General features: G+C 35.4%; 5 protein-coding genes, 1 non-coding gene and 2 pseudogenes across 15 annotated transcripts; 6 read left to right on the top strand and 2 right to left on the bottom strand.

Annotated features, from left to right (window-relative positions):
• Window positions 1-13: 13 nt before the first annotated feature.
• Window positions 14-492, bottom strand: LOC104788872 (uncharacterized; annotated as a pseudogene).
• Window positions 493-2,062: 1,570 nt separating this feature from the next.
• LOC104785449 (uncharacterized) lies at window positions 2,063-4,545 on the top strand. 9 transcript variants are annotated; one of them, XR_015558232.1, is made up of 3 exons: window positions 2,063-2,108; window positions 2,242-4,158; window positions 4,306-4,545. XR_015558232.1 is itself a non-coding variant. In XM_087452019.1 (2 exons), exon 2 carries the CDS (start codon window positions 2,271-2,273, stop codon window positions 3,384-3,386), a length of 1,116 nt encoding a protein of 371 aa, XP_087308145.1. In that variant the 5' UTR covers window positions 2,063-2,108; window positions 2,242-2,270; the 3' UTR covers window positions 3,387-4,545. The 9 variants fall into 9 exon arrangements, 4 of the variants coding, with proteins under 4 accessions (XP_087308145.1, XP_087308148.1, XP_087308147.1 ...); XR_015558233.1 differs by having other exon boundaries at window positions 2,089-2,660; window positions 2,776-4,158; XR_015558229.1 differs by having other exon boundaries at window positions 2,063-4,158.
• Window positions 4,546-4,836: 291 nt separating this feature from the next.
• Window positions 4,837-6,101, top strand: LOC104785448 (uncharacterized protein At2g39790, mitochondrial-like). The gene is made up of 3 exons (XM_010510668.3): window positions 4,837-5,165; window positions 5,309-5,646; window positions 5,759-6,101. The coding sequence occupies exons 1-3, from the start codon at window positions 4,920-4,922 to the stop codon at window positions 5,913-5,915; spliced, it is 741 nt and encodes a 246-aa protein (XP_010508970.1). The 5' UTR covers window positions 4,837-4,919; the 3' UTR covers window positions 5,916-6,101.
• Window positions 6,102-7,147: 1,046 nt separating this feature from the next.
• LOC104788871 (uncharacterized protein At2g39795, mitochondrial) lies at window positions 7,148-8,292 on the top strand. Its single transcript, XR_015558470.1, has 3 exons — window positions 7,148-7,430; window positions 7,635-8,020; window positions 8,133-8,292. It is a non-coding gene; the product is annotated as an uncharacterized protein At2g39795, mitochondrial (transcript).
• A 1,087-nt stretch (window positions 8,293-9,379) lies between these two features.
• LOC104788870 (uncharacterized protein At2g39795, mitochondrial pseudogene) lies at window positions 9,380-10,415 on the top strand (annotated as a pseudogene).
• A 2,637-nt stretch (window positions 10,416-13,052) lies between these two features.
• Window positions 13,053-14,236, top strand: LOC104788869 (uncharacterized protein At2g39795, mitochondrial-like). Its single transcript, XM_087512807.1, has 4 exons — window positions 13,053-13,321; window positions 13,506-13,637; window positions 13,728-13,930; window positions 14,047-14,236. The coding sequence occupies exons 1-4, from the start codon at window positions 13,070-13,072 to the stop codon at window positions 14,204-14,206; spliced, it is 747 nt and encodes a 248-aa protein (XP_087368933.1). The 5' UTR covers window positions 13,053-13,069; the 3' UTR covers window positions 14,207-14,236.
• A 419-nt stretch (window positions 14,237-14,655) lies between these two features.
• LOC104785447 (uncharacterized protein At2g39795, mitochondrial) lies at window positions 14,656-16,139 on the top strand. The gene is made up of 3 exons (XM_010510667.3): window positions 14,656-14,984; window positions 15,392-15,732; window positions 15,855-16,139. The coding sequence occupies exons 1-3, from the start codon at window positions 14,730-14,732 to the stop codon at window positions 16,012-16,014; spliced, it is 756 nt and encodes a 251-aa protein (XP_010508969.1). The 5' UTR covers window positions 14,656-14,729; the 3' UTR covers window positions 16,015-16,139.
• Window positions 16,140-16,216: 77 nt separating this feature from the next.
• LOC104785446 (delta-1-pyrroline-5-carboxylate synthase A) lies at window positions 16,217-21,892 on the bottom strand. Of its 2 annotated transcripts, XM_010510665.2 has the most exons (20): window positions 21,142-21,892; window positions 20,623-20,694; window positions 20,348-20,451; window positions 20,014-20,116; window positions 19,743-19,904; window positions 19,348-19,625; window positions 19,047-19,197; window positions 18,776-18,940; window positions 18,583-18,660; window positions 18,374-18,463; window positions 18,208-18,294; window positions 18,015-18,101; window positions 17,831-17,927; window positions 17,643-17,746; window positions 17,468-17,543; window positions 17,192-17,342; window positions 17,024-17,092; window positions 16,873-16,939; window positions 16,710-16,780; window positions 16,217-16,607 (listed from the first exon to the last, which is right to left on the bottom strand). In XM_010510665.2, the coding sequence occupies exons 1-20, from the start codon at window positions 21,199-21,201 to the stop codon at window positions 16,526-16,528; spliced, it is 2,154 nt and encodes a 717-aa protein (XP_010508967.1). In that variant the 5' UTR covers window positions 21,202-21,892; the 3' UTR covers window positions 16,217-16,525. The 2 variants fall into 2 exon arrangements, with proteins under 2 accessions (XP_010508967.1, XP_087308144.1); XM_087452018.1 differs by lacking the exon at window positions 20,348-20,451 and having other exon boundaries at window positions 21,142-21,639.
• Window positions 21,893-23,283: the final 1,391 nt, after the last annotated feature.

Raw genomic sequence — 23,283 nt, 5'->3', positions numbered from 1 at the left:
GATAGTTTTTGTATTACGTACTACAATCGTAATCCCTTAGTTCCCAAGACAACTCTAGAGTTCCTCTATCGACGACACATCGATCACTGTTGAAACCGACGAGACGGGCTGCACCAGAGAACTTGCCATTCGTTGGCAATCGAACCTTTGCCCGACCTATCACAACAGATCCATTTGATGTTGCAGGATCTATACAAGAATATTTTCTAAGCAAAATTCTAGGTAAAGATATTTTGCTGGAAAATCTAAAGGAATCACCAACTCTGTATCATACTTCCAATAGTTGCCTTTGGAAACCCATACCTGTTTTGTGTATGGATCTTCGGGGTCCGTCCATGCAACAACTTTGTAGTGGTTAGGATGTTGCAAAAGGTTCTCGTCATCGATTGTGCATGCACGAAATATTTTCACGATTAACTTTGTTTCTATATCAGTCTTTCTCTTCCCTTGACGAATCAGTCGAAACCTTTTATGTCGCGCTGTGTTTGTCATTTGAGAGAAAGAGCTAGTAATATTTAAGACTTTGGCTTGTCTCAAGGCTTGGAAAATTTATATTACGTTATATAGTTTGCAGCATTATCGCTTTTTTTTCTTTTCTTTCTTGGCAGAGGTGTTTCCTTTATCCTTTTATTTTCTAAAAAAATATTATATAAACAAACCCTCCGAATCCATGCCAAGTTTATCATCTCGTCAGAAAAGTAATTTAATGTTTTTAATTAGGATTTGATATATGTTATATATATATTTCTGTTTCACAAAGTGTCATTTTGATACAATGCACATAAATTAAGAAAACTATTTAAATTTCCATTTTGCCCTTTACAAATACACTATATTTTTTTATATTAATTAGCTTAAATAATAAGGATAAAAAAATATATAATTTTAAAAACTGCATTGAAAACATAAAATAACACTATTTTTATAACAAAATAAAATGTCAAAATAACACTTTTTATGAAACAGAGAGAGTACATATATAAATATATAGAATATTTTCTTTTAAAAAAAAGGAAAAGAATAAATAAGTAAAAAAAAAGTAATTTTAATGTTTTTAATTAGGGTTCGTAATATATACACGTACTTCTTAGAATTTTGATTCGGTTTTGAACCCTAATTTTTCTTCAGAGAGGATCAATCACACTTTTGCTTTAGTCCGGCATGGCTTTCGCTGGGTGTGTACGCAGGTCAGCAACTAAGTTGGCTTCCGCATGTGGTTGAGCCCGGTATATCTCCGCCGTTGTGAACTGTCGTCCGTCTCTAGCTCTCAACCCGTCTCCGCTGCGTGCCTTCATCTCCCGTCGCGTATTTACCTCGAGGAGTGATAGTATACTTCTCTCGGAGATACGGATTCTCGACGTGATTGACTCCAAGATCCTTTCTGATTTGAAAATTGATGATCTCGATTATGTAAGTTTTATGCATCTTGCTCCTCAAGGAACATATACAAAATTGGTTTGCTTTGTTCTTAATGATTGTAGTTGTAATCAAGTTGCTGTTAAGTGTTAAGACGATATTTTTCTTTCTTTTGCGGGAGCAGCTTAAAGAGACAATTCCGGAATACTTCAGTTTCAGAATTGAAGATGATCCTTCAGATCAGTTTGTGACATTGACGACTAAGGCGCACGTTAAGGAAAATTTTAAAGTTTTAGCATTCATGCCTAGTCTTGTTGCTGATAAACCAAGTATTAAACTGATTCTAACTGTCACTGGCCAAGAAGAACGGGCTCGGCCTGGAGTTTAGCTGCACGGATTTTGGTGATCATTTTAACATAGATAATGTATCAGTGAATCATCCGGGGGAAAAGAATGATTGGCAATTCGAGTAAGCTTTGTGAATCAAAAAACACTATATAATATAAAGTGTAACGTTGTATAAATAGGCATGAGTGGAAAGGTTATAATGTTTTTGATACAGGAAAGAAGGATTAGTTGGAGAGAAGAAGAACATAGTTTGGATGTGGCTGACGTGGAGGTTTTGAGGAATCTGATTGGAGGGAAAGGAGCCAATGACGTGGTGTGCGTTGTTGTTGTTGACCATTAACGACATTGAAGTATAAAGAGCCGGAGGAGTTCATTTGCAGAGTTATGAAAAGAATCTGAAATTTGTAAAAAAACCTAAAAATCTCTAAAAAGTTTTTCTGAGCTTAGCTCTCATCTTGAGAGTTAACATGATCGATTCTATGTTTTATGAACATTGAATTGGTTGGTTGATTGATCGTGAGTTTTATTGTATCAAAGGTATCAGAGCTGTGTCATCCTCGGAATCTATGGAGGAAACGCGAGCTGAGACGAAGGTGAACGAAGCTATGGATCGTGAAAAGTCGTTGGTGTTGCGCTTAGACAGGCTTCACGATAAACTCGAGAAACAACAGGCAGAGAGGGAGATGTATTTTGTTGCGATGCTCAAGATGCTTCGATTACACATCGGCGAAGGGGATAGTGAAGAATTGGTGAACATTGAGGTTGATGTTGAGAAAGAATCGTTCTCAGATTCTGTTATTGCTTCACAGTTCCCAGAGGTTCAAGTGACTCCACAACAAGAGTTGCTTCACGAAACAGTTTCGATTGGGGATATTGATTCTGAGCTGGAGACAAAATCGACTGAACACATGTCTCTAGTAGCGATCTCGGAGGAAGAACTAATTCCACCATTTCAGGTATCGACTTCTTCATTGGAACCTAGCCTTCAATTTCACAATGCATCAACGGTTGTTTGTGAGGATTCCCAATCTGTTGTTGGCTGTGCTGATTTGTACTTGTTTGATCATCAAGAAGCGGTTTTGGTTTCGTATGCGAAAGACGAATCTACAAGTGTGACTAACAATCAAGTTGCACGCCAACTGTTTGGTAGAAGGTCTCAGGCTGCAGAAAGACTGGAATTGCAGAAAAAGCGGAAGGACTTGAAATCTTGGATGTTTAAGTATAAACAAAGGAAAGGGAGATCGTGGAGGCTACACACTAAGGTGTTCTCCTTCCCAAGTTTGTGTGACCATCTGATTGATAGGATGAGAACAAGAATGAAGAGAAAGTTGTTTGGTGGAATTGATATCAGAAAATTTGGGAACTTAATTGTTGATGGAGAAGCTCATGAAGCACCACGGTACATGACGTTTCCACATGAAGCAAAGAAGATATCAATAGCGATTAAACCTTGGATTTTCAGATTCAAAACAACGAAGAGTGATGCAGGCCGTGAACAACAAACTGTGTATGAGCAGATTAGAATGGTGAAGGAGTGGCTATTGCAAACAAGTTTGGTTATGCAACAAGTTATGAGAAACAAAAAGTTCAGGTTGTGCAAGCGGTGGTGGTTCAAATATAAATCTGTAGAAGAGGGTATGAAGCGACTGCAGATCCAGTTGAGGTACAAGCACATGTTGTAATTTGAAGAGTGGTTCAGACGTTGGGGCATACAAGAAAACTGGAGGAAGCACAAGCCCTTGCAACTTTTCATAATTTCACATATGAAGATTCTGAACGGTGATTGGTGGTATGACATTGTGCAACTTGGGAACCCTGCAACTTCTACAGTTTTGTTCATTCTTAATGATCAAAGACTAGGAGTTTCAAGTCTAGTAGACGTTGACCTGGAGATTGTCTCGGATGGGGATCAGATTCACATTGATTATAAAGTGATAAGTTGCAAAAATCATGCGGTTTGGATTACGCATTTTTCAGGCCAAGAGTACAAGCTCATTTTATACAGAGACAGTCTCAGAATGCATCTATGAAAGCAGAGAAAACTTCCCAAGAGTTGGAGTTTTAAGTACAAATAACTGAAGAGTTTCTGAAATGATCTTAAAGCAGAAGATTGGTTTAATGTCAAAGTAGAGCTGCACTAGTTTTACTAAGCAGACACACTAACGCTCCAAAGAAGCCACTTTACAATGTCTATGATTTGCAGAGGAGTTCTTGCCACTAAACCTTGAGGTCAAGGTTTCTCAAAGGGGGGAGATTTGATACAGGAAAGAAGGATTAGTTGGAGAGAAGAAGAACATAGTTTGGATGTGGCTGACGTGGAGGTTTTGAGGAATCTGATTGGAGGGAAAGGAGCCAATGACGTGGTGTGCGTTGTTGTTGTTGACCATTAACGACATTGAAGTATAAAGAGCCGGAGGAGTTCATTTGCAGAGTTATGAAAAGAATCTGAAATTTGTAAAAAAACCTAAAAATCTCTAAAAAGTTTTTCTGAGCTTAGCTCTCATCTTGAGAGTTAACATGATCGATTCTATGTTTTATGAACATTGAATTGGTTGGTTGATTGATCGTGAGTTTTATTGTATCAGTTTTTGCCTTTTGCAGAGACTTGGAAGATGATCTGAGGAAGGCCTTCAACAATTATGTGGAGACCCTATTAGGAGAAAGCACAAGGAAGTTATTGCATAGGTACATGATGAGCAAACGGAAGCGAGAGTACTTGGCATGGTTGAAGGATGTTAAGAAATTTATTCGTTAATAGCAGTCAAATTTGCTTTCGCATTCCGCACAATCTTATGAGTTCAAGTTTTTAGATATGCGAGTTTGGTATTCACTTCTTCCCAATGCCAATTATCTCAAATCCTAAATTATAGATTTATAGAAGTACAACGAAAAGTAGTAGAATCATGATTATATAATACCAAAAAATGTGTCGGTAGCTTACAACGACAAGAAGAGAAGCTAATAAAATGTTCATCTTAATTATAAGACCAAGTGGGGAAGTAGATCTTATTTTTGGTGCCACAAAAAAAATGATGAGGGAATGTGTAATGCTAGTTTTGTCAATTCATTAATTTCAATATTTCTTTATTGTCATCTAACTCAATAATATTACTAAATAAATTATTTAATTACGACGATTTTGTGAAGTTTTGTGAAAACCCTAAAACCCTTGAATTTCAGTTTTCTTCGCTAAACCAGAGAATATCTATCAATCCATGGCTTTTGCTTGGAGCGTACGCAAGTCAGCATCTAAGCTCGCTTCCGTATGTGGTCGAGTCCGGTCTATCTCCGCAGTTGTGAACCTTCCGTCTATATCTCTTAAACCGTCTCCGCTGAGTCCGTTCGTCTCTCGTAGCTTTTTCTACTCGATGGCTGTTGATCAGCTGAGCTCTGAGCAAACCCTTCTCCTTGCTATTGACTCCGAGCTCAATTCCGCTTTCCAAAACGATGATCCCGACTTAGTAAAATCTTTCTCTTATCTTTGCTCGATCAATTTCATTTCTAAGAAACCATAATTTGGTCTTATGTTTAGAAGATATTAGTCTTTGTTGAGATTTTGTTTTTGTTTTTTACTGACATTATATTGGGGGTTGGTTGGGAGCAGAGTGAAGAGATGACACCAGGAAGCTTCTTCCCTTTCGAAATCGAAGACGATGCTGGAGATCAGAATGTTACATTGACCAGAGACTACAATGGGGAACATATTAAACTTTCAGCAGACATGCCTTATCTTCATGATGCTGTCATTGATGCATTTGGTCCTTCATGTCCTCATGATGAACTATTATTTCCACTAGAAGTGACTATCACCAAGAAGAGCGGACTCAGCCTAGAGTTTACCTGCCAGGTGTTTGCTGATTATATGAGAGTAAGAGAGTTAACTGTGAATCATCCTGAGGATTCTTTGGAGTATCTAATGGAAACTGACTGGCCTCCTCTCAAGTAAGCTTTGTGAATCAAAAACTCTATATAATAATAACTGCAAGTGTTGGATTTTTTTAGAGGTGGGTAATGAGCAGAGAGATTTTTTTTTGTGTGTGTTTCCTTTTTGTAGAAACTTGGACGATAATCTGAAGAAGGCGTTAGAAAGATATCTGACGACCAGAGTTGAAGCAAGCACAACGAAACTCTTGCATAAGTACATGATGAGCAAAATGAAGCGAGAGTACTTGGTATGGTTGAAGAATGTTAAGAAGTTTGTGGATGAATGAAACGGTAAGTTCGGTATTGTAAAAAATGAAGTGTCTTTCTTGTTGGAATATTGAAATCTCTTCTTTCACACTGAGGTCTCTGTTTTGTAATTTCTCTCTCACAAAATCTTGTAGAATACTTGGAGAGATTAACACATGAGACAAACATCTTTTTGATTCGGATCTATTGGATATATACTTTCACAACATCTCCACTCACACACATGTAGTGGTTTTCTCCACTTGCTACATTATACATACTCTTGTCCTTAGACCTTACTCCTAGGTTCTAGACTATCTTACACAAGCCACACTACTTACCTTCATAGGGATTTATAACAACTCTACTTAGACTTACTCATTTGGGCCCAATTACTTTTATTACAAAACAACAAGCCTAACTTCTGCTTCCTTGTTGGCTTGCTCTCTTTGTTGTTGACTCTTGCTCCTTCTCTGGAACAAGTCACGACACTTTATTCTTTGTTTTGCTTATTCATCATTTTTATGCACTAAATATAAAATCCTTGAAGAACATTTTACCTACACCTTTCTGATCTATATATACCTATACCTTTCTGGATTGACATTAATTAGGAATCATAAGTGTATATGAAACTCGAATCACAACTTGAAATTAATTACACACATATATATATTCTAAGAGATTATGCAAAATGCTAACAATGAACACAAGTGTTTGAATTATGAATCTTTGATTAAATTCGTGCAACAAAGAATAAGCTAAGTGCACATAAGAAAAAGAAGAAAAGGGAATTGAAGAAGGAGATAATGCTAGTTTCGTCCGTTCTGTTTATCAAACAGTGCATAAAATAATCTATATAGATAGTGTTAGTTTCTTGATTTCTGGCCCACATAAGGATACGGTTAGAGTTAGTACACGAGTTCACCAAAAAAATGGTTTAACAAGTCAACAAAATTACCAATTAAAATTCAATATTTTTATATATACTCTCGTCAACCTAAAAAAGCTCAATAATATTACCAAATAAATTTATTTTTAATATGAATTTGTGTATATCACAAAATCATACTAACATCTAAATCAACCTAACAAATTGTATCACAAAATCATATTAAAAATAAATTTAGATGTGATTTGGTTAGGGTTTTAACTTTTAAATTAACCAACGAACCGAAACGGCTTGACATGACGCTCAAATTCAATCGCTGTAAAACCCTATATAAACCTTTAAAACCTAAAGAATAACCCTTGAACCTCAAAAATCTGCACAGAACCAAAGAAGAGAGAATTAATCAATCACCATGGCTTTGGCTTGGTGCGCTGTACGCAGGTCAGCTTCTAAGTTTGGTTCCTTGTGTGGTGGTCGAGTCCGAATTAACTCCACCGTTGTGGACCGTCCGTCTCTAGCTCTCAACCCGTCACCGCTGCGTCCCTTCGTCTCTAGTAGCTTTTACTACCCGGCGGTTGTTGATCAGCTGAGCTCCGAGAAAATGCTTATCCGGGAGATTGACTCCGAGATCAATTTAGCTTCGCAAATCAGTGATATGTTTAAGGTCAGTTTTTGTGCGTTGCTTGTTTCTCACGAAACAGAAATTAATTATGCTTTGTTTTTTTTTTTTATGACATGTTGGAAGTTGTGCTGATTATATATATAGTTCTAATTTTTTTATATTAATTCCTAAATTTAGACAATATATGTGCCTTTGTTAAGGCGGTGGTTTTTATTTTATATTTGGTTTATACTCTATTGGGGGCAGGATGCGACTCCAGGAAGCTTACCTTTCAGAATTGAAGATGATGGAGGTAAGACTGTGACATTGACTAGAGACTACAAAGGGGAACACATTAAAGTTGTGGTAGGCATGCCTTGTGAATCTCGTGATGATGTTGGTGGTGATGATGATGATGACGATGATGATGACGATGATGATGATGATGATGACGATGATGATGATGATGATGACGACGATGATGACGATGTTGAATTAAGGATTCCACTAACTGTGAATGTTACCAAGAAGAGCGGACTCAGCCTCAAGTTTTGCTGCAAGGTTATTGATGGTCATATCGACATATATGATGTATTTGTGGATCATTCGGGAGATGAACTGCCTAATATTGAATGGTCGTCTGATGATTTCAAGTAAGCTTTGTGAATAAATAAACTCTATATATATATAAATAATTACAATTGTAAGCTTGTATAGACAAGCATGATCGAGCAGAATAGTTTGTTTATATATCTCCTTATGCAGAGACGTGAATCATAACGTGGAGAATGCGTTGTACAAGTATCTGGAGACCAGATTGACAAAAGGCACAACGAATTTTTTGTATGAGTACATGACGACGAACAAGCGACGCCACTTGTTTTGGTTGAAGGATGTCAAGAAGTTTTTGGATGATGAAAGTTAAAAGTTAGCATACTTTCAAATTTGTGTTTTTGCATTTTACATTTGATAATTCATTTTTATTGGTAATGACTTTCAAGTTTGTTTTTTTTTGTTAGAGAGTTCTGAATGCAAGTTTTGTATTCACTTTTAAATGAAACAAAAATTCTCATTTCCTTTTATTATTTTCATATTTTATTTTTAATTACTGGTATTAAGTGGTATATATCTTAATCAACCTAATCAGTTTGAGAGAGAAAAACGAAAATCAATATTAATAAATATCTTAATCAACTTAATCAGTTTTGATTTAGATGTAATTTGGTTTGTTGTTTTGAATTAAGTACCGGACCGAACCGAACCGGGCTGATACAGAGCCTCAAGCTTCAATCGCTGCTAAAACCTTAAAACCCTTAAAAACAAAATCCCATTTTCTCTAGAGCATCACATCAAATCAAATCAAATCACCATGGCTTTAGCTTGGTGCGTTGTACGCAGACGCAGGTCAGCTTCTAAGGTTGCTTCAGTGTGTGGTGGTCTTCGAATCCGATCTATCTCCACCGTTGTTAATCGCCCGAAAATCTAGCTCGCAACCCGTCTACGCTGAGTCCTTTCGTCTCTCGCGGCTTTCTTTACTCGACGGCTATTGATCGGATGAGCTCCGAGCAAACCCTTATCCGAGTGATTGACCGAGATCAATTCTGCTTTGCAGTCCGGTGATATCCATTTGGTAAAAGTTTTCTCTGTATCATTTTACTGAGAAATTAAAGCAACAAAACCAAAAGAAATTGTAGACATGGGCTAAAAGGCACCAAATCACAAGCAGATCCAGAGGGTGTCGAAAATACATTCACGGTCATAGCGGGAACATGATGAATTGTCCTTATCAATAGATATTAGTTTGGTCTTATCTTATGAAGAAGAAATCATTGGTTTGCTTTGTTTTGGTTAAAGGAAAGAGCTTTTAAATTACCAACGAACCGAAACGGCTTGACATGACGCTCAAATTCAATCGTCGTAAAACTAAAACCCTATATAAACCCTTAAAACCTAAAGAAACCCTTGAACCTCAAAAAGCTGCACAGAACCAAAGAAGAGAGTAATCAATCACCATGGCTTTGGCTTGGTGCGCTGTACGCAGGTCAGCTTCTAATTTTGCTTCCTTGTGTGGTGGTCGAGTCCGAATTATCTCCACCGTTGTGGACCGTCCGTCTCTAGCTCTCAACCCGTCACCGGTGCGTCCCTTTGTCTCTAGTAGCTTTTACAACCCCACGGTTGTTGATCAGCTGAGCTCCGAGCAAACGCTTATCCGGGAGATTGACTCCGAGATCAATTTTGCTTCGCGAATCAATGATTTGTTTAAGGTAAGTTTTTGGGTCGTAGCTTGTTCCTCACGAAACGGAAATTGGATATGCTTTGTTTTTAATGACATGTTGGAAGCTGTGTTGATTATAATTTTAAGTTTTATTTTTTATAATAATTCCTAAATTTAGGCAAGAGATTTGTCTCTGTTAATTAAGACAGTGTTTCTTTTTGTTTGGCTTACACTCTATTGGGAGCAGCATGAAGAGACTCCAGAAAGATCACCTTTCAGAATTGAAGATGATGGAGGTAAGACTGTGACATTGACTAGAGACTACAAAGGGGAACATATTAAAGTTGTAGTAGGCCTGCCTAGTCATGGAGATGGAGTAAAGATACCACTAACTGTGAATGTTACCAAGAAGAGCGGACTCAGCCTAGAGTTTCGATGCAAGCTTATTAATGAATATGATGTTATTCACATAGATGGTGTATTTGGGGATCATTCGGTTGATTCTTTGAAAGATCAACTGACGAATGAAGGGTCTTATTTCAAGTAAGCTTTGTGAATGAATAAACTCTATATATATAAATAAATGCAAGTGTAAGGTTATGTAGAGGCATGGGCAGAGTGGGCTTCTAGTTATATAATGTTTTTTTTTTTTTCTTTCATCGCCTTTTTGCAGAGACGTGGATCATAAACTGCAGATGGCGTTCTACAAGTATCTGGAGACCAGATTGACAAAAGGCACAATGTATTTTTTGTATCACTACATGATGACGAACGAGCGACGCCACTTCTTATGGTTGAAGGATGTCAAGAAGTTCTTGGATGATGAAAGTTAAAGTTAGGATACTTATGAATCAGAAACTTTCATATTTTTGTTTTAGCCTTTTACATTTGAGAATTAATTTATAACTAGGTGATACCCGTGCTACAGCACAGGATTATATATTTTGTTAGTTATTTTTTTTGTAATTTGTATTTTTGTAATATAGTTTTTTATTTTGATTTATTTTCTTTGTTTATATAGTGTTTATTTGTATATTTGGGGTTATATAGTAAATTGGAAATCCTAATAGAGTAAGTAGTTTGTAAAATTTAGTTTTTCACGGAAACAGACACACCACAATAGTAGATAGTACGTAGTTTTGTAAGAAAATAGACACTCCACAATATCGGATAGTAGTTTTGTAAGAGGATAGACATATCCTGCTTCATGGCTTAATTTATAGTTTGATAAAAATACATGTTTTAACGGATTTAACTCAAAAAAATTTATATTTTAAATTTTTAAGAATTAAAATATTAATATTACTTAAATATTTTATAGACTTTAAATATATTATAATATTTTAAACTTTTGACGGAGTTCAAATATTTATAATAATTTAAACATTGTATAAAAATTTAAATATTTATAATATCTTAAACTTTTTAAAAAAACGTAAATATATTATATATATTATAATATGTTTACTTTTTAAAAGTTTAAATATTTTCAAATATAGAACCAAATTAAACTGTTAAATTTGGATACCTGATAAATCAAGCTTCCTGCTCGTTTGTACTCAAAACATTTTAGTCACATATTTATAGTGATTATGAACCATATTCCAAAATATTTAGTTGATGTGGGATATACAATACACATTTTCTGTAAATTAGTTTACAACTTTACATATATATAATTTCTGCGTTTTTAATTCTTTCTATCTATACTACTCACAATTAATTACTATAATTTTGTTAAGGAAATATTATAATATCGGAAATCAAGCAATTTAGTCAAATTTGGTAATTTGAATATTCGTTTTTAAAGATTTTAACTGAATCACTAAATATTCTTTTTAAAAGATTACCTGTTAAGATCAATTTCGGTAATTAAGGAAATATTCGAATTTTTGATAATTAAAATTTATGGTTTTCATTTAAATACCTTAAAGCAAAATGAAATCAGAGTGTTTGCCTATAACGAATAACTCTGTTTGGGATCTTAAATAACTAATCTTGAATGAAATAATATATTGGATCCGAAAAATATTATTCTGGAGCACAAACAGATCCACGGGTTTTTTTTCCTTCTATAGTCGGATATGTAAGGATCCGCGTCCCGACCCGGCAATTTTTTAAGTGATCGACCGAGGGTATTTTCATCATTTAAAGAAATCGAAACTATAGGTTAATTAGATTAAATTTTGTGATTCTCTAATCATTTTTAATGAAAAACCTACCAAAACCAAGTCATGGTCCATTTTTACTCTAGAGAGTACTTCTGCTTTAATAGTATAGATGGTAATGACTTTCAAAGTTTGTTTTTTTCTGTTTTTTTTGTTAGAGCGTTCAGATGAGAGTTTTTTTATCACTTTTAAATGAATATATATAAATATATATTCTAAGAAATTATGGAAAATGCTAACAATATTGAACACAAATGTTGGAATTGTGAATCCTTGATTAAAATCTTGGGACAAATTAAGAATAAGGTTCAAGTGCACATAAGAAAAAGAAGAAAACGGAGTGAATATATAATGATAGATTGTGATTTTTTTGGTATCCAAGTCTTTCATTAAGAACTGGTAAAAAATTTTGTTCCACAATTAGCTTGTTAAAATTACTGTTATTATCATGCCAGTTTCGGTGAACTCCATTAACAAGTAGTTCTACTGACTACTAGCACTTTTGTCTTTTGTGGTCCCTATTGACTATATGAACCATTTTCCTTACTCTTTTAGGAGTCTCCCATAAGCATATATTTATAAACAATGATAAGAAAAATGTTGATAATCACTAGATTATCACACTCAGTCAAAGAAATAAAGAATCAAACACCCAAACATAAAGAAGATATAATAATATATAAATACAAAACTAACAATGCAATATGTTACCAATTAATATAACCAACGATATAATAAATCTAGCGTTGAAAGATATATGATTTTGGCAAAGATGAGATAAGCAAGAGATTATTGGTTTTTTTGACAAAAGCGTTGAATAAACAAGAGAATATTCTGCAATATTTTTTGAAAAAGTTTGCAAGATTGTATGAGAGATTTTACAAGATTAAGAAAAACAAATCACAAAATTTTTAAAAACTTTCTAAACAATCTATTAGAATCCTCTATTTTATACTTTCTATGATTGTATTTAAAATCATTAAAATTCTCATTCAATCCTAAACCAATACTCCCTTAGTTTCTTGAATTTTTGCCCACACAAGGATACGGTTAAATTCAATATTTTTTTTACTCTCGTCAACCTAAAATATCTCAATAATATTTAATATGATTTTGTGATACAATTTATTAGATGAGAAATTTGCATATCTTTTGATTTAGGGTTAGGGTTTTAACTTTTAAATTAATCAACGAACCAAACCGGTTTGACATGACTCTCAAATTTAGTCGCTTTAAAACCCTATATAAACCCTTAAAACCTAAAAAAAACCCTAAAAAATCTTCACAGAACCAAAGAAAAGAGAATCAATCAAATTACCATGGCTTTAGCTTTGTGCGCTGTACGCAGGTCAGCATCTAAGTTTGCTTCCGTGTGTGGTGGTCGAGTCGGAGTTATCTCCACCGTTGTGAACCGTCCGTCTCTAGCTCTCAACCCATCACAGCTGCGTCCCTTCGCCTCTAGTAGCTCACACTACCCGAAGGTTATTGATCATTTTATCTCTGAGCAAACGCTTATCCTCGAGATTGACTCCCAGATCAGATTTGCTTCGCAAACCAATGATATGGTTAACGTAAGTTTTTGGGTCATAGCTTGTTCCTCACGAAACATAAATTGGTTATGCTTTGTTTTTTTTTATGACATGTTGCTGATTATATAGTTCTAAGTTTTTGATATTAATTCCTAAATTTAGACAAGATATGTGTCTTTGTTAAGACATTGTTTTTTTTTTTTGGCTTATACTCTATTGGGGACAGGATGAAGAGGCGACTCCAGGAAGTTTACCTTTTAGAATTGAAGATGATGGAGGTAAGACTGTGACATTGACTAGAGACTACAATGGGGAACACATTAAAGTTGTAGTAGGCATGCCTTGTGAATCTCGTGATGTTGGTGTTGTTGTTGATGATGATGATGATGATGATGATGATGATGATGATGATGATGATGATGATTACGATGATGATGACGATGATGAGGACGATGATAAGGATGATGATGACGATGATGAATTAAGGATTCCATTAACAGTGAATGTTACCAAGAAGAGCGGACTCAGCCTCAAGTTTCACTGCAACGTTATTGATGGTCATATCGACATATATAATGTATTTGTGGATCATTCGGGGGATTCTTTGAAAGATCAACTGCCGAATACTGAATGGTCGTCTGATGATTTCAAGTAAGCTTTGTGAATAAATAAATGCAAGTGTAATTAAGCTTGTGTATTGGACAAGCATGATCGAGAAGAATGGTTAATTATATAATGTTTTTTTTGTCGTTCATCGCCTTTTGCAGAGACGTGACTCATAGTCTGGAGAATGCGTTGTACAAGTATCTGGAGACCAGATTGACAAAAGACACAACGAATTTTTTGTATGAGTACATGACGACGAACAAGCGACGCCAGTTGTTTTGGTTGAAGGATGTCAAGAAGTTTTTGGTTGATGCAAGTTAAAAGTTCTGATACTTAAAAAGAGAATCAGAAACTTTCATATTTGAGTTTTAGCATTTTCCATTTGAGAATTTAATTTATAATTAATGGTAATGACTTTCAAGTTTGTTTTTTTGTTAGAGAGTTCAGAATGCAAGTTTTGTATTCACTTTAAAATGAACCAAAAATTATCATTTTATTATTTTCATATTTTATCTTTTACTGGTATATATCTAACTAATCAACTTAATCAGTTTGAGAGGAAAAAAAACGAACTAAATCAATAATTATTATTAATTTTACGGATTTTTTTAATACAATTTGTTAGATTATGAAATTTCCGTCTAAGCCTTGATTTAAAATGTAATTTGGTTCGTTGTTTGATTTTAATTTCCGCACCGGACCGAACCGAACCGAACTGAACCGAACCGGGCTGATACGGAGCCTTAAGCTTCAATGGCTGCTAAAACCTTAAAACCCTTAAAAACAAAATCCCATTTTTCTCTTCAGAGAAGAGAGCATCAAATCAAATCAAATCACCATCACCATGGCTTTAGCTTGGTCCGTTGTACGCAGGTCAGCTTCTAAGCTAGCTTCAGTGTGTGGTGGTCTTCGAGTCCGATCTATCTCCACCGTTGTCAATCGCCCGAATCTACCTCGCAACCCTTCTCCGCTGAGTCCTTTCGTCTCTCGCGGCTTTCTTTACTCGACGGCTATTGATCGTATGAGCTCCGAGCAAACCCTTATCCGAGTGATTGACTCCGAGATCAATTCCGCTTTGCAATCCGGTGATCTCAATTTGGTAAAAGTTTTCGCCTTTTCTTTTTGCTCTGTATCATTTTACTGAGAATGCTTTATGAACAAATCATTGATTTGCTTTGTTTTGGTTAAAGGAAAGAGCTTTTCATTTTGATTTCTGTCTTTTATAGTTCTTACTTGTTTACTTGGTTTCAGCTTGTTGTAAAGTTCTTCAATTTATGATATTTAATCATATGCTCTGTTGTTTCCAATGCATTTGATTTCTGGGGATGTTCATAACGATGCATTAGGTTTTTGTAAGCAAAGTAGTAGGTGTTGAGCTTTAGTACTGATTTGTAACTAGACGATGAACACACAGTTGCATAAGATATGTTTCTTTGTTATCTATCTGTTAAAGACTCTTTTTTCTTTCTTCTGACATTGTATTGGGGTTTGTTTGGTTGGGAGCAGGATGAAGAGATGACTCCAGGAAGTTTCCCATTCAAAATTGAAGACAATCCTGGACAGCAGAATGTGACATTGACTAGAGATTTCAATGGAGAACATATTAAAGTTGTAGTAAGCATGCCTAGTCTTGTTACTGATGAGAATGATGAAGATGATGATGATGATGATGGTCCTAGTAATGAATCAAGTATTCCACTAGTTGTGACTATTACCAAGAAGAGCGGACTCAGCTTAGAGTTTAGCTGCATGGCTTTTCCTGATGAGATTGCTATCGATGCTTTATCTGTGAAACAACCGGGGGATTCTTTGGAGGATCAAATGGCGAATGAAGGACCTGATTTCGAGTAAGCCTTTGTGAATCAAAAACTCTTTATAGTAATTGCAAGTGTATGGTTGTATAGACTACAGAGATAGACATGAGCATAGAGGTTATAATGTTGTTTTGTGTTTCATTGTCTTTTTGCAGAGACTTGGACGAGAATCTGAAGAAGACTTTCTACAAGTTTTTGGAGATCAGAGGAGTGAAAGCAAGCACCACGAATTTCTTGCACGAGTACATGATGAGAAAAGTGAACCAAGAGTACTTGTTATGGTTGAAGAATGTTAAGGCGTTTATGGAAGAGTGATATGTAAGGTTAATAAACCTAAGTACCTAAGACTGAGATTGTGAAGTCTCTTCTTGTGTTCATTGTGTTAGCAATTCAATTATAGCACGATCTTTGAGAATTAATGGTAATGAATTTCCAGTTCAGATTCTACTTTTGATTCACAATGCAATTCGAAACTCAAATCCAAAATATATTCATTCATAGATAAAGGAAACGCAAGTAGTAGAATCTTGATAAATATCAGAAAAGGTGTAGGTAGCTTACAATGACAAGAAGAGAAGCTAATAAAATGTTCTTCATCTTACTTATGAGCAAGACCAAGTGGTAAAATGGATCTTATTGTTGGTGCAATCCTAAACCCTAAATCAAAACCACTACATAAGCGAGGGTTTCAATAATAAGTAGTAGTAATAATAATAATCATAGGATATGATACTAATCAGAGAGGAAACAAAAAGCCCATCCTCCTCTGTGTCTCTCCTCAAGTCTCAAACCAAACACACACACACAAACACTCGAACTCTTCTTTTTAGGCTTGGATGGGAATGTCCTGATGGGTGTAAACAATTCCATTGTCTCCGTCCACGACTTGTCCTTTTCCTCTCATTATCCTGCAACCATTTCACCATGATAATTCAAATGAAGCTAAGAAAAGAAGCTCACTGCAGAGGCTAAATTTACATAAAATTTGTGTTTAGCAAGTAAAATTGTACCATCTTGTTGTAAGTAATCCTTCAACCCCAACTGGACCACGAGCATGGATCCTGCCTGTACTTACTCCCACCTGTAAATCACAATAGATACTCTTCATCACTCACGCTTCCTCTCTTTAATTTGTTTTTGATAAGTAGGCTAATGTGTATGTCTCTGACTTACCTCAGCACCAAGTCCAAATCGAAAACCATCTGAGAATCTTGTGCTTGCATTGTGAAAAACAGCAGCACTGTTCAAGGACACACATCTTACCGTCAGTTACCAAGAAAAAACAAAGACAGATATGAAGCAAGTTCATGATCCAGTAATTTACCTGTCCACTTGGCGAAGGAATAGCTCTGCAACTTCGTGATCCTCTGTCACAATGCAGTCTGTGTGTGCACTGCTCGCAACAACATACAAGACAAGATAAAGATTGAACTTTTCCACTAACATATGCAAAAATTTACAAAAATCAAAGTCTGTTATGTCGAGTTTATACCTCCCATGTTGGTGAATGTGATCTATAGCAGCATAAACGTCTTCTACAACTTCAACAGTGCAAGCCTTGGAACAGTATTCATGGTTGAACGTCCGTGCTTCTGGTATGTTCAGTATTGCACTTGCCCTTGGTCCACCATACAAAGTGACTCCTGCAGTAATGCAAGTATTCATGAAATGACCAGTCAACTTTTATTATCTAAAAGCTACATATATATATAAGTCATCGTGACTGAAGGTATTAAGAGGAAGAATAAATGGTCCAACTATGACTTACCATTGCTCTGCAGAGCAAAAATAAACTCATTGAGCACTGCATTCTGCTCTAGATCCTTATGCACAAGAAGGGTTTCCTAAAAAGATGAGGGAAAGAGAAGATGAAATGAGTCAGATGAATTTAAAAACCCCACTGCATTACTGAAATCTCAATGGAAGGTAAAAAATTATCTTACCATCGCATTACAGGCTGCTGGATAGTCTAACTTTGCATCAGAGACTATGCGCTTTGCCATATCCGTATCACAAGACTTGTCGACATATACATGACAGATTCCATCTGGAAGGACACATTTAAGCCATCGTTACTCTCTAGTAAAATCCAAGTAAAGAATTTAATGGAAAATCAAACTTGAAATCATACCAGCATGACCAAGCACAGGGATTTTTGTAGTGTTTTTAATCTGAGTAACAAGCTTGTTACTACCTCTTGGGATCACAAGATCAATAACATCATCAAGCTGTAGCACAAATTCAAATGGTGAGTTCCATTTTAACAAAAGATATAAAGACTTGTTGTAGCTTCCTGTTTGTGAATCTGTGTTTACCTTGAGCAAATCAGGAATCTCTTCTCTTGAAGTCACAAGTCCAATGAGTTTACCCCCGACAGTCTTTGGAATTGCATCAGTGATCACCTAGACATTTATACCATGAAATTTAAAGAGTTAAAAGAGCTTTGAGGAAGCCATATAATGATAAATCTGGATACTAATCCAAGCTATGAAATTTGAGTCCTTGTACCTTGTGTAAGATAGCATTTGATCGCCGGGCCTCCTTTCCACCCTTCAATAAGAGACCATTTCCACTCCGGATGGCAAGTGAAGCTATCTGTTTGGTTTGTGGATAAAGCACAGCTTTAGCAACTTCACATATTAAAGAAGGAAAAGGAATTTGACACTAAACATACCTGTACAAGTGCATCAGGTCGAGATTCAAAAACAATCAGAAGTACGCCTAATGGGGATGAGGTCTTCTCTAAGACCAGACCATCAGCCACCTGTAAAAGGAATTGTCACAAAGAACAAAAAGCATAAACAACTATTATATGTTGACTAGGAGGATACTCATATCCCTTATTTAACTCATAATATGATAACAATTGTCCTCTGATCACACCTCTGTTTTCTTCAAAACACGGCCAATTGGATCTTCCATTTCAGCTAGCTTGCGAACTGAAACTGCAAGGCTTGAGATCTATAAAGCACAAGATAAAGAAACATTAGACACAAATGGCTTATAATTAGAGGTAAATTGGCTATGGCATAACAACAATAAGCAAATACGTATCATGCCATGAATACTGTTTTACCTTCCCAGGGGTCATAACTAAGCGAGCCACCAACGATTCTTCCAACCCAGCCTCTTGTGCTGCAGCTACATCTAACTCATTCTCAGCTTTGATTGTTGTTTCATTTGCTTCAAGAGCATCAGCAATATCAAGCAGAATTTTTTTCCTATCTTCTGAAGATAGAGCCTGTAGCAAATTGCAAAGAAAATTAAATACATCTGTACTAAACAAGAAAGATATTTGACTTTACCAATATGAAAGAAAGCCATGAAAATAGAAGCTGTAACATTACCTGAAGCTTTCTAGAACTCTCCCTAGCCGCAACAGCCATGTCACGAGCACTAGAATCTGTGATCGGAGCCCATAAACGAGCATCTTGATGAAATAAGGTTCCAACACGCAGTCCTCTGAGGACTTTGTCTATGTTCTCAGCTGAATACCCACTTCAAAGGCAAGAAAATATATCAGTTACCCATCTAACAAAATATCATTTAGCTTATTGCTTAAAAGAACATATACTGTGTTATACAGAGAACATTAGATTTTTCATATGAAAGGTCAGAAACTAAAATCGAGCTCGGAAGGGCCCTCACCTGGTTATGATGACAGGAATCCCAGCATAAGCTGCATTCACTGCGGCTTTGACTTTAGCTGTCATACCACCTCTCCCTAATCTTGATTTGTCGCCGAATGTAATCTCGTCTTGATGTTTTTCCTTAACAAAAGTGTGGATCAACTTTGAGTTAGGATCACTTGGAGGGCCAGTGTAAAGACCTTCAACATCACTCAGGAGAATCAGAAGATCAGCTTTCAGCTCCAGCGCCAGTAGAGCAGCTAAGCTGTCGTTGTCCCAGAAAATACCAGAAGAATCCTGCATATATCAGGTGAAATGAAGCAGAGCATTAGACTAGGAGATTCAAAGACGTCGGCTAGCTGATGATTAGAATTTCATGTCACAAGGGACAAAGAAGATAGTCAAGAAACAAACCTGATATGGGGCTCTTCGGGTGCTAATAGCATCATTCTCGTTGAAAATAGGAATAACCCTCAAATCAAGCATAGACTTGACAGTCTCATTAAGTTGCTTCCTGAATTCCTTGTCTCTAAAACTACTGTCATTCACCAGAAGCTGAGCAGCGGTCACATCCAGCTGGCCAAAGAAAACAAACAGCATCAATCTCTGGATATTTTACACAAGAATTTACAAGAAGAGACAATAACATATAATTTCATTTCAGGAAAGAAGAAGGAAAAATCACCTGGTCGAACATAGTCTCATAATAAGACATAAGACTGCTTTGTCCAACACCAGCACAAGCCTTGCCATCAAGTTCAGTCTGAGGCTTCTGAAGATCCGCAAAGCTGAAAAATAATCCATTAAGAAAACCAAACTCATCAGCAAACAAAAAAAAAAAAAAAAGAAAAAACTTTATGTTATTAAAAAAAAAACACAAAAACACATGTCACTGTTACATCAGAAACATAAGCCAAAATGGTCCATCCACCCTTTACTTTTTTTTTTGTTCCAATTTCCAAAATTTATTAAGGGAAAGGGATTTAATGAGAAAGATTAGCCCATATTAATGGTTAAACCTGCTATTGACTAATTGTCGATATCGAAGCCTTTGCCGGCCAAGGCCAACCGCACCAGATGACACCAATATCACTTCAAATCCATCCGAGTTTAATTCCGCAAGCTGACATTTATATATATATATTTTTTAACAAAAATTAAAGGTGCTCACATGAATAATTCACATGTCTTTCGTGAAAAATTAAACTTTTTTTTTTTTAAATAACAATTTTGGTATTATAATCAAAAAAGGCAGATTACTAAAAGTTTGGTAATTAAGGGAAAAACAAATCACCTGTTCACAGAGTGCTCCTAAGCGACCAAGAGCCAATCTTCCACCTTTTCCAGTCACAACTGCGGTCCCAACCTTTTTTTTTTATTTTTTACATAACAAAAAAAATCTAAATTTAGTCACCAAAAAAAATTCCTACGAATATTCTGATTTTATTCATTCGTCTCTAATGACAGAGATGCAAATTAAGATTCATATGAGAGGTTTTCTAATTATCAGATTCACGAAAGCATTACAATAATCAATAACCAAAGAGTTTAGATGCACTTTAAAATTAATATAGTAATATTTTTCACATTACCACTGATGAAAACACCATAACGTGAAATTAAACACACTGCACCAATCTAAATCTAACGATGAACACTAACACAGATCAGAGTAACGCCAAGAAATAATAATTAAAAAACAATACACAAAAAAACTGGATTAAATAAAAACACAGTGAATCAAAACACAGAATCTGAAAATACGAACGTATCGGACATAGAGGGAGAAGGAGAGAGAGAAAGAGAGGGGTACCTTAACGACGATACGCTTGACGTCTCTGGCAAAAGCACGTGAACGATCTAGCTCCTCCATTGCCTCCGTCTCGCCTACCAAAACCACCACAAAGAGAGAAGAACGAACGAGTTAACTCGTAGTAGTGTGACCACCGCGTTTTTTCTGATAAATAAAATATCTGGTGAGGGAAAGGTGGAGATCACCAAGGAAGAGATGAAGGGGTTTATAAACACCAACAACGCCCAGAGATGAAGGCTCTCCTACAAACCAATAGCCGCCACGTGTGCCAGTAAGGGTAAATCTGGTATTTTATTTACTGACAGATGAAGTGGCGCGTGTTCGTTGGTTCGGCGTATGGTAAGGATGTTAGGGTGCGGTGTAGGGGATAGTTGCTGAGGGTGGTGGGGGTATTTTGGGAAATATATAAAAATCGGCGGCTGAGGAAGCGCCGTGGACGTGAAAAAAGGCAAAACGGAGATGGGAGAAGAAGAAGAAGAGGACAAGTTAAAATCGGACAGCAATGCAGTTTTTCTAAAGATGACGTGATTATAAGATACTAAAGTATCACAATTTCTATGTTTATGCGGCGCCACAACACTCTTTTTTTAATCATTATTGGAGTCTAATTTTTATTTTGTGTTGTGTTGTGTGACATATACATTAGAGTGCAATGATTAACACTAGTATACTAGTATAATGTATCATCATCAGCATCATGATTCTGAGATTATAACGTGTATCACATAATATTAAACGTTTCTTTAATTTCTCTCGAACCTAATTTAGAAAACTGATTTATATAGTCTTGTTAAGAAAAGAAAAAAAAAAAATCTACACTTATTTGCTATCTGATTTCTCAAATTTAGATAGATTGTAAAACTTCCCAATTCACATACGAAATATCTTTTTGTTCCTATATAAACAATCACCAATTTTAAAGATGTTAACATTTTAACATGCATCACATGTTCTGTTTTCTGAATACTATTAAAAACGCTCATAGTCAGTCATACTTTATAATCTTTAAGATGATAAAAACGTTTTTTACTTTATATTTGTATTTTAGTTATGATATTGTTCAAAAAAAAAATTATGATATTGTATCCAATCAGATGGAGAATAAAATAAGTAATTGATATGTCAAACAAAAAAAACACAGATTTTTAAAAAATTATTATACAGGTTAATAAGTCCATTTGCTAAGTAGTCTGAAAACTCATATTGACTATAGACGAAAACATACAAACTTTTTTCGGTGTGGATCGGTGCAAACAATTAAACTACTAATACATATATCTATATATAAGCCTCGATGAAGTCGAAGAGTTCTTATGACTTGAAAGAAAACTACTCATTGTTGAGTGGGTTAGTAACTTAGTATAGTAAAAGAACTTTTGTGTATACGTATGTTGTTTGTCTTCTTCCCGAACAAGACCGGTTTAAAGAATTGTTTTGCTTTCGTTTGCAACACTACAACACTCGTTGTATAGTTGATTACTTTGAGTGTATAAAAATGATTAACTTCTTTTTGTATTAACAAAATTTGATGTTCCAATCCATTTGAAATCGACTGATTAGTTGACATAGATTTCTGTATTATAATCATGCTGTATAAAATATATATGTAATTAATGATTCGAGGTTTTCTCGTTATTAAATATTAGACGGCTTTATGTAAAAAAAAGTTTGGAGATGTTAAAGTTTGATTATATATGTATAAGGGAAGCTATAATATATTCTTTGAATAGATCATATAAAAAGAGTGAGTGATTGATTTTAAAAAAAAAAACTTAGAGTAGAGATCTAGTTTGTCAACATGACGATGCTTTCCCTCATAATTCAGATATTTTATTAATGATGTTATATTTCATCCTTTCTTAGTTTCTCCTCAAGTTTTCAGACTTAATTTCAGTTGTCGGAAAGGGAATGTGATTTACTTTGGTTATCTATAGTTATAATTTTTGAAAAAATGATAATTAGTGGCCAGTCCAATTTCTATAGACTAAATATGATAATCTCTGTGCCAACCTCGAGATTCTCATAATATAGATTAATAATGGCCAATCCAGTTTCTGTATTCAAACATCATTCAGCTCATTGGCCCTTTTAAGAAGCCAGATACCATTAATGATAGATTCAGAATTTAAAATAAAACAGTTT

Source organism: Camelina sativa, chromosome 5 (assembly GCF_030686135.1).
Source record: "Camelina sativa cultivar CO46 ecotype springtype chromosome 5, ASM3068613v1".
In the NCBI taxonomy this organism is placed as follows: Eukaryota; Viridiplantae; Streptophyta; class Magnoliopsida; order Brassicales; family Brassicaceae; genus Camelina; species Camelina sativa.
The sequence above is the reverse complement of the archived record's forward strand: the minus strand, read 5'-3'. Positions and strand labels throughout refer to the sequence as shown.